The sequence below is a fragment of the Anolis carolinensis genome, unplaced genomic scaffold (assembly GCF_035594765.1).
Source record: "Anolis carolinensis isolate JA03-04 unplaced genomic scaffold, rAnoCar3.1.pri scaffold_14, whole genome shotgun sequence".
Taxonomy (NCBI): Eukaryota; Metazoa; Chordata; class Lepidosauria; order Squamata; family Dactyloidae; genus Anolis; species Anolis carolinensis.
In genome coordinates, this window is record NW_026943825.1 from 14479058 (window position 1) to 14491948 (window position 12891).

The 12891-nt window shown below is 40.8% G+C and overlaps 1 protein-coding gene across 1 annotated transcript; it reads left to right on the forward strand.

Annotated features, from left to right (window-relative positions):
• The first annotated feature begins 294 nt into the window (after nucleotides 1-294).
• LOC100558368 (claw keratin) lies at nucleotides 295-4091 on the forward strand. Its single transcript, XM_008119117.3, has 2 exons — nucleotides 295-535; nucleotides 3043-4091. The coding sequence occupies exon 2, from the start codon at nucleotides 3066-3068 to the stop codon at nucleotides 3597-3599; it is 534 nt and encodes a 177-aa protein (XP_008117324.1). The 5' UTR covers nucleotides 295-535; nucleotides 3043-3065; the 3' UTR covers nucleotides 3600-4091.
• Nucleotides 4092-12891: the final 8800 nt, after the last annotated feature.

The window sequence follows — 12891 nt, forward strand, 5'->3', positions numbered from 1 at the left end:
GCCTTGCCAAGATGACTGCAAAAGCTTTTACTGACCCTCTTCCGCTTTTCCCCTCAGTATATGGGGTTGTTGCCTCCCCCCTCCTCCTTCTCCATCCACACCTCCCTTTCCTTTTGTCCTTTCCCACGTTTGAAGACCAGACCCTGTCATAAATCAGCCTATCCCGCCAAATGGTCTCCTTCCTCTGTCCTCTTGTAGTCAGGTTGCGAGAAGACCAGCTTTGATGATGCTGTTCTTTGTTGCACCCTGACACAGAGGACAGAAGGTTGAAAGGAAATTCAGTCATCGTTATTTCATTGACTTTCTTTGTAAGGAGCTGATGGAAGCGGAATTCCCAGCTCTGATTACTATGGGATAATTAAAGTAATTTTATAAATGATGGAACCAGCAGATTTCATAGCATCATTAATTAAGACATTAAAGGGACGTCCCATTAAGGAAGCCACCAAGAGAATATAAAAGCCCTCGCCTCTCCACAGTCCTCCATCAGCTTCATCACTTGCCTTCTCTTGCCTTCTTCTCCTCTGAGGAACCGGTAAGCATGACTTCTTGGTAGTATTGAAATCTGTTTTCTCTTTATGGTTTTACTAAGAGTTATAGAATGTTACTGTCTTGGCATAGTTGTCTATCATCTGTAGAATACTGTATAGTCTCATGTAAGGTACATTCGTTTTGTGTGGTGGGTCCATATATATCTAGTTAAACCCAGTGCCATGTACTGACTGGATTTTGCTGTCTTCAAATCTCCAAACTGGTTAGCCAAAAAAACAAAGCAACGTTTGGCACAGGAAAGTACCTTAGGAGGAACCTCATGCAGGGATAGAGAATAGCTTTTACCAGAGCTAGATTCGAGCAACTTAATTCTATGGTAAGCATGGGATGATTCCAAAAAAATACATTAACAAGAAAGCACTTGCATCTGTGATGCACCAGCCATAGTGGACATTGTGCATATCTTGTTTGATTGTTGTCTATATGCCAGGGTGAGATCTCGATATTTACAACAGCTTTTGGTTAGAACAGTAGTTCTCGACCTTTTTTTTCACCAGGGACCACTTAACCAGGACTACTTTGACAAGGGACCACTCTCCAACATTAGTACCAAAAGGGTTATGTATCAGTTTTTGATGACATGGAGACAACCCTCTCTTTCCCCTACATCAGTGGTTCCCAATCTTTTTTTGACCAGGGACCACTTTGACCAGGGACCACTCTCCAACATTAGTACCAAAAGGGTTACGAATCAATTTCTGGTCAACTTTAGATTCGGTTTGGTTATTTGGGATGCTGATTCAGAAAAGTGCATTGGATTAATCACATCAGCTCTAGTTTCTGATACAGAACATATGCCATCCAGTAGTTGCCATCTGCTTGCCTACAGAAAACCATATTTAATCATCTAAAGCTGATGTTGTCTATCCAATGCAATTTTTTTGAACCAGCACTCCAAAATAACCCCAGAAACAGACCTAAAAGCGAAGACAGCAAGAAAAAAATTGTTTTGGTTGGGCTGAGTTATTATTTGTAGTAGTAACGGTGAGATTGCGGACCATATTTTAGTTCTTGTGGACCATTGGTGATCCACAGAACACAGGATGGGAACCACTGTGTTAGAACAATCAACTGGGATCCAGTTTTCAAATTGTCTTATTTTCTTTCTGGGGAGAATCTACACTCAGGGCCAGTCCAACAATGAGGCGAATTAAGCAGTCACTTCAGGTGCAAAACATACAGGGGCGCAGTCGAGACTACTTTTTCTGTTGATTTCTTGTAAAACATGATGTTTTGGTGCTTAATTTGTAAAATCTTAATGTAATTTGATGTTTAATAGGCTTTTCCTTAATCCCTCCTTATTATCCAACATTTTCGCTTATCCAACGCTTTTATTTTTCAGTGATTGGTTTGGGGGGGGGGGCAAAATTCTGTTCGCCTACACTTGAATAATACCTAGGGCTGGCTCTGTCTACACTTACAACTTCATCACATTATCTTTGGAATTTGCCACACATTGTGGTGAATCCATGGGCTCCGCATCGCCCAACTTACCTGGGACTCCATCCCATGAGGAGAAGAACCTACTACCAGGCTTCTCCCTATTGATTTAAAGGCAACATGGGAAGCCATCCGTGTTGCCCCAGTGGCAGAATACATCGCTTGCTCTCCTCTTCCATGAGAGAGTCTAGCTGGGAGTACATGTGTGTCATGTAATGAGCTCTGTGCTGAAAGGGGAGAACAAGTGGCATAAAACAGGCAAAGCAACACATCTGATGATGTCGCACGTCTGGTGCATAGCCAAAACCACCTGAGAGATCTCTTTATCTCACAAAATCCCTTGTCATGGCGGTGAACTTATCTAAATTCTCTAATTCTTTAACCCTAACTGGCCACTCTACTCCTACTGCTTTTGTCTTGTAATTTAATCCCATTTTACCAAATTTATTATTGTACAGTAGAGTCTCACTTACCCAAGCTAAACGGGCTGGCAGAAGCTTGGATAAGCGAATATCTTGGATAATAAGGAGGGATTAAGGAAAAGCCTATTAAACATCAAATTAGGTTATGATTTTACAAATTAGGCACCAAAAATCATGTTATACAACAAATTTGTCAGAAAAAGCAGTTCAATACGCAGTAATGTTATGTTGTAATTACTGTATTTACGAATTTAGCACCAAAATATCATGATATATTGCAAACATTGACTAGAAAAATGGCTTGGATGATCCAGAAACTTGGATAAGCGAGGCTTGGATAAGTGAGACTCTACTGTATTTAATTTATTTTAGTTAACTATTAAAGAATATTTAGGATAGTGATTAGTGTCAATTTGTCAGTGTGTTCTTTGGATTTTTGTCTGGTCTTTTATTATTGATATGGTCACTCAGTGGACTAATCAATAAACAGATCTATTTATCTATAATCTATCTCTATCTATCTACTGACTGAAATGAAATGAGTGGAGGTCACTATGGAGCTCTATTGGCTCCATTACTGTTGACGTTGAAACCTTTCTTTTGTTTATCATCTCTCTTGTTCTTCCAGACTCACCTCCATCACTCAACATCATGGCCAACTGTGGACCTGCTTCCGCCGTCCCATCCTGTGAAGCCACTCCAACCGTTGCCTTTGGATCCGGAGGCGCCAGAGGATTAGGCAGAGGTCTTGTCTCTGGCTATGGCTCTAACTTCGGCTACGGCTCTGGCCTTGTTTCTGGCTATGGCCTTGGGGGCAACATCGAATCTGCAGCCAATTTGGGAGTCCTCTCCGGAGTCAACCCATCTTGCATCAACCAGATTCCCTCATCTGAAGCCGTGATCAACCCACCTCCATTTGTGGTAACCATCCCAGGCCCCGTCCTCTCTGCCACCCCCGAGCCTCTCCTTGTTGGAGGCAACACTCCATGCGCTGTTAGTGGAGTTGGCCTTAGTGGACTTGGTGATGGATCTTTTGGTGGGCTCTATGGTGGGCTTAGGGGACTTGATAATGGATATTTTGGTGGGGTCTATGGTGGGATAAATCGTGGGCTAAATTTTGGGCTCCTTGGGGTCCGTTCCGGATTCGTCGGGAGAAGAGGCAGCATCTGCGGCTCCTGCATTTAAGTTCTCACGTACACTTGGCCCAGGAAACGGAACAACGGACCAACATATAACCAAAGATTTAGGTTTAAATTTAGTTAATCTGAGCACTCCCTTCCCAGGTCAAGTTCATGGGAGATGGGCTGGTGTTCGGCAGAAATAGAAATCAGGCCTGTTTCTCTTTCATGATTCTGCTTTCAGTCAGAATGTATCCCTGTCTATGTTTCTCTCTTTCCTTACAACCTTTCAGCTGAGCAAATGAAAAAGCATAGGATATCTGAACTCCTGCTATGAATCTATCACCCATATTCAAAGGGTAAACTGGAGAATCACCAAATAAGTTAGGATGATCTAGATCTCCCTCTCCTGTTGCCAACATAATAACTGTAATTGTGTAATGGAGAAATTGTCGATCCACCTATGATCTTTTTGATTTGTCTTTTTCTGAACTGCTTGTCTTTCTTTGGCATTTGCCTACTTTCAAGTCTTTAATAAAAAAATGTATTTGCATAATAACACTCTGGTTTTTTGGTTTTGTTACACTTATAAGTGCATTTCACTCAACTTAAAATTTGGAATGTGTCAATAACAGGTTGACTTGTGCAATTCGGGTAAACTGAGATTCGTTTTAGTGTTCATTTTTGAGAGCCTCCTGAATTTGGGAGGACAAAATAATTTCAAAATAATTTTTATTGTAATACAAAGGTATTTTTCCATCTAAGTAAAATAAAAAAAAATTACGTATGTATGGGACACAGGGATGAGATTGTTGGGGAGTGGGAAACAGGTGAAAAGTAAATAAGGGAAGAAAAGGAGAAACAAAAGAGGAAATTAAACATTTGATGAGAAACTACAGACATGAGGAGGAAGATCAGATGCCAACTAAGAACCTTTCAGTGCCCCGATTCTCACCATTTTACCATCCTCAGTACCTTGGACATCCCCCCTTCCCCAGGACATAGCTGTCGAGCCCTACTCTATCTCCTCTTTTCCACCCCAGATACCTTCCCAAAAACCCATAGAACTTCTTTTTTATATTTTCATCTTTTTTTTTCTTTCCCTCTTCTATTTTTGTTTTTTTTTCTTTTTGATATTTCATTACATGTACAAGGAAAATTCAATAAAAATTTATTAAAAAATAAAATAAGGGTGAGAAGGTTGTACAAAAAGAAGCATATGAAAAAATAAAAATAGAAAAAGAAAAAAGTAATCAAAACAGAAAAAGTGATAACAAAAAGTTTTTGTGACTTCCATCTACTCCTTGGCGGTTATTTTATGTTTTTTTTTTCTTCCGCCCCGGTGGCAAGGTGTGTTAAAGCACTGAGTTACTGAACTTGCAGACCGAAAGGTCCCAGGTTCAAATCCCTGGAGCAGAGTGAGCGCCCGCTGTTAGCTCCAGCTTCTGCCAACCTAGCAGTTCGAAAACATGCCAATGTGAGTAGATCAATAGGTACCGCTCCAGTGGGAAGGTAACGGCGCTCCATGCAGTCATGCCAATGGCCACATGACCTTGGAGGTGTCTACGGACAACGCCGGCTCTTCAGCTTAGAAATGGAGATGAGCACCAACCCCCATAGTCGGACACGACTGGACTTAATGTTAACAAAAACCTTTACCTTTACCTGATCTTTCCTTTCTTTTCTTACTTTCCCCTTCTTTCAATCTTTATCTTGCGAACATTTATTTCTGATATATTTTTTGAATATATCATGGAAGAAATTCATTTTTGATCAGGGAAGCTGAAAAAATTGTTTTCTATTGAGCTCATTATGGGGGGAATTCCCAGGCTCCTTTTCTCATCATTCCAAGCATTGGAAGTAGATCTGGATTAAAAGCATCAGAGTGAAGATGCCACTCTTTCTACAATCCTTTCCCTTCTGTCTATTTCTACTCTAGAGAAGACATGTGTTGCAAGCGCTCTCTCACAGCTTTTCAATGTATTTTATGGAGGCTTGAATCCCGACTTCCCAGGGAAGGAAGAGTGATCAGTGTGGAGCTATCCTACCCTGGGCTTCCTTTAAAAAAAATCTCCTTTTTCTTAATTTGCAGATCCTGGAGTAGTGCCTTGTTCCCCCTCACACTTTTCCTTCTAGCACTTGTAAATGAAGGCAGGTGGTTTTTGACAGCCACTGTTCTGTTGCAGCAAAACAAAAAACTTGGAGGCTCAGATCTTGCCGTTATGAACAAGCCAGACCAACCGGATTAGCCGAAGAGAACTGGCCACTCCGAATACATGCACAAGCCTAATAACAGCTGAAAGTGATTCAACGTTTTCCTTGTGGTTATATTTGTCCTCAACAGCTTTCTCAGGTTTCCATTTCTTTATAGCAGAGGAAAAAGATAAAAAATATTTCATTCTATGCTACTGCTGCCATAGGTACTTCTCCCATTAAAAATGCCCATTGCGTGCTCATTTCTATTGAGGACATTAAAAGGGAAAAGCGTTTGCAAACACACTGCTGAATCTTACAGTCTGTGGCTCCCTCTAGTGGGCAAATATAGGTTGCTGTGAGTTTTCCTGGCTGTATGGCCATGTTCCAGAAGCATCCTCTCCTGATGTTTTGCCCACATCTATGGCAGGCATCCACAGTGGTTGTGAGGTCTGTTGGAAACTAGGCAAGTGGGGTATATATCTGTGGAATGATGTCCAGGGTGGGATAAAGAACTATTGTCAATTTGAGGCAAGTGAGAATGTTGCAATTGGCCACCTTGAGTAGCATTGAATAACCTTGCAGCTTCAAAGCCTGTCTGCTTCTTGTCTGGAGGGGAATCACTCAGAAAATAGGGGAATTGCAGAAAATCAATCAGCGTCAGCTAACACCTCCCAACCAAGGATTCCCACAGGCAGGAAGCAGTTGGACTTTGAACCAGCAAGATCATTCCATGCCAATCAAGCTGGCTAATTGCAACAGTCACACTTGCCTTCAACAGACAATTAATATTTATTTATTTTCATCATTTCTATCCCACCCTTCTCACCCGAAGGGACTCAAGGCGGCTTACAAAACTGGCAGAATTCGATGCCAATACACAACAATATAAATTCATTTTATATTAAATTTTAAATACAGATTTAAAACAAACAAAATACTTGAGCCATTCATCCATAAAAACCTTGTACATAAACCTTAGTCCAGACCGAGTCAAAGCCAACAAAACGTATTCTTTGAATGCTTGCTCACATAGCCAGGTCTTCACTTTCTTTCTCCCACCTTGGACACTCCATAGATATGTAAACCCTACTTGTCTCATTTCCAACAGATCTCCCAGCCTCTAGAGTAAATTCTTACTCCAGAGGAGACGCTCAGTTGCAGGCACTGGCAGTCAGCCACGCTTTCTCTCTCAGGCTACACCACACCAGCCAGCCATACACTTTTTTCTATTCCAAGGCATTTTAAGGAGGCTTCCCACTTCCAGGTGAGGAAGAGCAATGATCTCCTGGAAGAGAAGAGTAGTTTTCAGAGAATGAGGGTTTACTTTTTGTTTGCTAGAGGATTAATAAAAAGATTAAATTGTGATGCCGAAAAGCAGGCTTGGAGCCAGGATTGGCTCTCACTTGGATTCATGGCAACCTGATTTTCGTACCAGGAGGGGAGTTCTCGTTACGTGCTCCCAAAGTACAGAAAGAAACGAAAACAATGAAAGAAATGGGAGAAATTGATTCCGCACACAACTCTAGGAAAATACAACTCTCTTTCTTTTTCAATATGTCTGTTGTTAACGGTGGCGAGCTGATTTTCGTATCTGGAGGGGAGTTCCCATTACGTGCTCCCAAAGTACAGAAAGAAATGAAAACAATGAAGGAAACAGGAGAAACAGATACTGTGCACAACTCTAGCGTCCATAGGAAAATACAACTCTCTTTCTTTTTCAATATGTGTGGTGTTAATGGTGGTGAGCTGATGTTTGTACCGGGAGGAGGGTTCCCGTTACGTGCTCCGAAGGTACAGAAAGAAATGAAAAAATGAAGGAAATGGGAGAAACTGATTCCGCACACAACTCTAGCGTCCATAGGAAAATACAACTCTCTTTCTTTTTCAATATGTCTGGTGTTAATGGTGGTGAGCTGATTTTCGTACCGGGAGGGGAGTTCCCGTTAAGTGCTCCTAAGGTACAGAAAGAAATGAAAGCAATGAAGGAAATGGGAGAAATTGATTCCGCACACAACTCTAGGAAAATACAACTCTCTTTCTTTTTCAATATGTCTGGTATTAATGGTGGTGAGCTGATGTTCGTACTGGGAGGCAGTTCCCGTTACGTGCTCCCAAAGTACAGAAAGAAACGAAAGCAACAAAGGAAACGAGAGAAACAGATACTGTGCACAACTCTAGCGTCTATAGGAAAATATAACTCTGTTTTTTTCAAGATGTCTGTTGATGGTGGTTGCAATCGGTGCCAAAGTTTAAGATGTCAACCATCCAAAGGAATGAGAACACAACTGAGAGAGTGAAGGAGAAACAGATGAGTTTCTCCATTAGCAGTCCAAAAGTTCAGACTGGAAAATGTAACATGGACTTATTCCAGAGTCGATCTTACCTGCTTTCTAAAGCAAGCTGAGATGTTGACCAGGGGTGAGGCTTATATACTCTCAGTCTCACCATCTTTGCTTACGTTGAAGTGTCTCCAGTCTTGCATTTTCATGAGTTTCCTGCCAATTGACTCACCAATGTCACATGCTAAATTACTATAATCAACCAAAAGACTTTGGGCAAATGTCCTTTTCATAAATGCCACCTCCAACATCTGTAAATGTCATGTTGCTCCTCCCAATGTGCTTATTACTACCTTCAGGCAGGATCAAAAGTCCAAAGGGGAAAATAAGAATACTGGTCCCATGTGGAAAGATCTGATTGGACATTCTCATGACATGGGAATAGCTGGTTCATCCATCCATCTTTCTCCCAATTGTCTCAGACCATGACATTTCTGTATCGTCTTCTCTCAATCCCATGACCGCTTCTTACGTAGCATACTTATGGTACTTCTTAGGAGACAACTACTTCTTTACAACATATAAAAATAGCTTTACATTCAAAGTAAAGATTCAACGTGTTCTTCTTTTGTTCTCATGCACAAGCATAACTAAATTGTTCAATCCAGGTTATATTCTGGACAGGGACGTCATATTCTGAGCTCAGAATTACACATATTTGTCGTGCCTCTCACCTCTCTCAGATTCTCTAGGTCAGGACTTCCGAGCACTCAAGAAACCCATTTTCCACCGTTTTCTATATATTTTGCATTTTTCTCTATCTATCTATCTATCTATCTATCTATCTATCTATCTATCTATCTATCATCTATCTATCTATCATCTATCTATTTTTCCTTCCAGATATCTCAGTATACCTCTGTGTATGTATGTATTATATATGTATAATAGTCAAAATATGTATGTATGTATGTACCCAAAAGACTGTTGCTAGGTGAGGTGGCTCTTTGTGAGGTCACTGGATTGGCTGTTGCTAGGTGAACTGGTCCCCTGTGATGTCACTGGATTGGCTGTTATTAAGTGAAGGATTGGCTGTTGCTATGTGAAGTGACCCTCTGTGATGTTACTGGATTGGCTGTTGCTAAGTGAAGTGGTCCTCTGTGATGTCACTGGATTGGCCGTTGCTCGGTGAAGTGGCCCCTTGAGATGTCACTGGATTGGTAGTTGCTCGGTGAAGTGGCCCCTTGAGATGTCACTGGATTGGCTGTTACTAAGAGAAGGATTGGCTGTTGCTAAGTGAAGTGACCCTCTGTGATGTCAGTGGATTGGCCATTGCTAGGTGAAGTGGTCCTCTGTGGTCACTGGATTGGCTGTTGCTAAGTGAAGTGGTCCTCTGTGATGTCTCTGGATTGGCTGTTGCTAAGTGAAGTGGTCCTCTGAGATGTCACTGGATTGAATGTTACTAAGTGAAGGATTGGCTGTTGCTAAGTGAAGTGACCCTCTGTGAAGTCACGGGGTTGGCCATTACTAAGTGAAGAACTGGCTGTTGCTAAGTGAAGTGATCCCCTGTGATGTCAATGGATTGGCTATTGCTAAGTGGTGACCCTCTGTGATGTCTCTGGATTGGCTGTTGCTAGGTGAAGTGACCCTCTTGGATGTCCCTGGGAAAGAAAGGTGATAGGTGTATGAAGGGAAGAGAAAGAGAGGAAAGAATCAGCCACAAAGAGAGCCTAGCCATCATTGTCAGAGCATTGCCGTGGAGAAGTAGTGAGGTAGGTCTTCCCGTCTAGAACTGGAGAAGGGAGAAAGTAGGCGAATAGTAGTCCCAACAAATGCCGGGAATATATGTTAGTATGTATAATAGTACAACTCCCATATCCATGGGGGATACATTCCAAGACCCTCACGTGGATATCGGATACCATGGATAATAGTAAGCACTACATTAATGGCTATATACCCAATCTCTACAATAAGTTGACTATGTTGTTATAGCAAACTGGTGGAATATAGTACTACAAATTCACAATGGCAATGCAAATTATCTTTTTTAAGGCTGAAATACAGTGAACAGTAAGATGAACACCTTTACTTCCAGGGTAGAAAATATAAATGTGATATAATAAGATAATATAAGAAGAAGGGAGTTATTTAGCTTTTCGGAAGTCAGCTTCCAGAATACTTTGAGGAATTCAAACGAAGGGAGAATATTCAGCAAAAAGGGCTGGGATTTTAAAAATCTGTTAGTGGGGAGGAAACCCCTGTAATTATTTACTCTTGCTTGCCAGAACAAAATAATGAGAGATTTACAATTCTAGCTGGAAGTAACTGCACTTCAATTAGAACGTTGTGCAAACATTCCCTCCAAATTGTGCCCCTTGTGTGGCGGCGGCCAAGTAATAAAGCTAATTATTCTCGAGAGTGGGAAGTATTTGCCCTCGATATGGGTGACAGCATAGTTTTTTTTTTCATTTCGTAGGGTAGAATTACCCAATTGTTAGCTGAAATATATGGTTGTCCATCCTGTGGCCCAATGGGCGTGTGGTTATGTTGTTCTGCTCTTCCGGTAATTAATGCCCTGGGCGATTCGGTGGCATCTTGGGCCACCATTGTGTATCTGCCATATTTCCTTCCTTGAAAGAGATAGCTTTGGGGGTTTATGTGCATCCTAGTGCCGGTGAATGGCTCCAGTATCAACAAGTTCATCTACACTGTATAATGAATGAATGGTGCAATTTGATGCAGGTTGTAGAGCTCAATGTGATGGATAGTGTTCCCTCACTTATCGCGGGGGGTTACATTCCAGTACCACCCACAATAAGTGAAAATCCATGAAGTAGGGACACTATATTTATTATAATATTTACAGTGTTCCCTCACTTATTGCGGGGGTTACGTTCCAGGACCACCCACAATAAGTGAAAATCCGCGAAGTAGGGACTCTATATTTATTATAATATTTACAGTGTTCCCTCACTTATCATGGGGGTTACGTTCCAGTACCACCCACAATAAGTGAAAATCCGCAAAGTAGGGACACTATATTTATTATAATATTTACAGTGTTCCCTCACTCATCGTGGGGGTTACGTTCCAGGACCACCCACAATAAGTGAAAATCCGCAATGTAGGGACACTACATTTATTATAATATTTACAGTGTTCCCTCACTCATCGCGGGGGTTACGTTCCAGGACCACCCACAATAAGTGAAAATCCGCGAAGTAGGGACAATACATTTATTTTATAAATCTTAAAGACTTATTTTATAAGTCTTTAGACTTCTCTGCCAAAAAGGTCTGGCACCTTTCCAAATTACAGTCCCAGGCTTCCAGAACATTGATCAATCTGGCACAGATATCTATGTCAAAATGCTAAATGAATGGTGCAAATGGAAATAAGATTTCCAAAACAATCTTTAGTTCTCACTACTTTGTTCATGTAATTCTAGTAGTCAATCACAATGCCGATTGGGGTCTAGGGTTGCAACCTGTGTCTAGAATGAATTACCATAATGCATTCTACGTGGGGTTGCCTTTGAAGACAGCTCGAAAACTGCTGTTAGCGAGAAGGTCGGCCACCAGATTACTATTGAAGCAGCTCCACTGGCTGCTGACAAGTTTCCGGTCCCAATATGGTTTGGGTCCTACCTATCTTCGAGACGCATCTCCCTCATGAGCCGGTGGATCTGACTATTTGTTTTAAAATTTTTATATTGTATTTAATAGTTTTAATTGATTTTATGAACTGTGTAATTTTGATTTTGTGTAGGCATCGAATTACTGCCATTGTTGTAAGCCGCCCTGAGTCCCTTCAGGTGAGAAGGGCGGGATATAAATGCTGGAAATAAATAAATAAATAAATGAAGAGTCGCCAGGAGGCTCTCCTCTCGGTCCCACCTCCGTCCTAAGTGCAGTTTATGTATTTATTGTACTTATACCCTGCCCTTCAATAAAGTTGTCTATTATTATTATTATTATTATTATTATTATTATTATTATTATTATTATTATTATTATTATTATTTTATGACACAGCAAACAAGATAGATATGCTGGATTTCTTATCACAAAATCACGCTGAACACTTCCCAAGTGTCTAGGACTGTGTGATGTATTTTCGGATGATGTGCGCAGATCCCAGTCAGGTGGCCTTTTGCAGTTGGCAGATCGTAATTTTGTCAATGTCTATTGTTTCCAAATGCCGGCTGAGATCTTTTGGCACGGCACCCAATGTGCCGATCACCACCGGGATCACTTGCACTGGTTTCTGCCAGAGTCGTCGTCTTCTTCTTCTTCTTCTTCTTCTTCTTCTTCTTCTTCTTCTTCTTCTTCTTCTTATTATTATTATTATTATTATTATTATTATTATTATTATTTTCAGAATTCCAGGCAACCTGTGCTATTTTTTACAGCTGATTTGATTGTGTCTGTGTACTAAACACTATGTGATTTTTCAAAGAGTAAAAGAGGTAATGAAGTGTTCCAAAATAAACAACTTAATTAAGAATTCTTATCAAACTATACATGCCTCAACTTATTTACATGCCTATACCTTGTTTTAATTTCTGTTGCCTAGTTCAAGAGAAACCAATGAAAATTCATCTTAAAAGTCACAATAGCTGGTAAGTGATGTAAACTTCCTTACGGCTACTTGTATTTTTATCTACTGGTTTATTGTGAATCATTTCGAACGTTAATCTGGAAAAATTAAAAAGTCCTGAGAAAAAGTGCGAAGACAAAAATAAATCTATGCTTGGCCAAGAAGAAAATGGATTCAAAAAAAGCAACGTAAATTCAGAATATATCTCAGTTCTCCAAATGAGAAGGACAACAGCAGCCTATGTCTGTAGTCCACTTGACTGAGGCCATTGGGTGTGGAGTT

Excerpts from the sequence above, each read along its gene's own strand:
- LOC100558368 (XM_008119117.3), top strand. The coding sequence starts at position 3,066 with ATGGCCAACTGTGGACCTGCTTCCGCCGTCCCATCCTGTGAAGCCACT.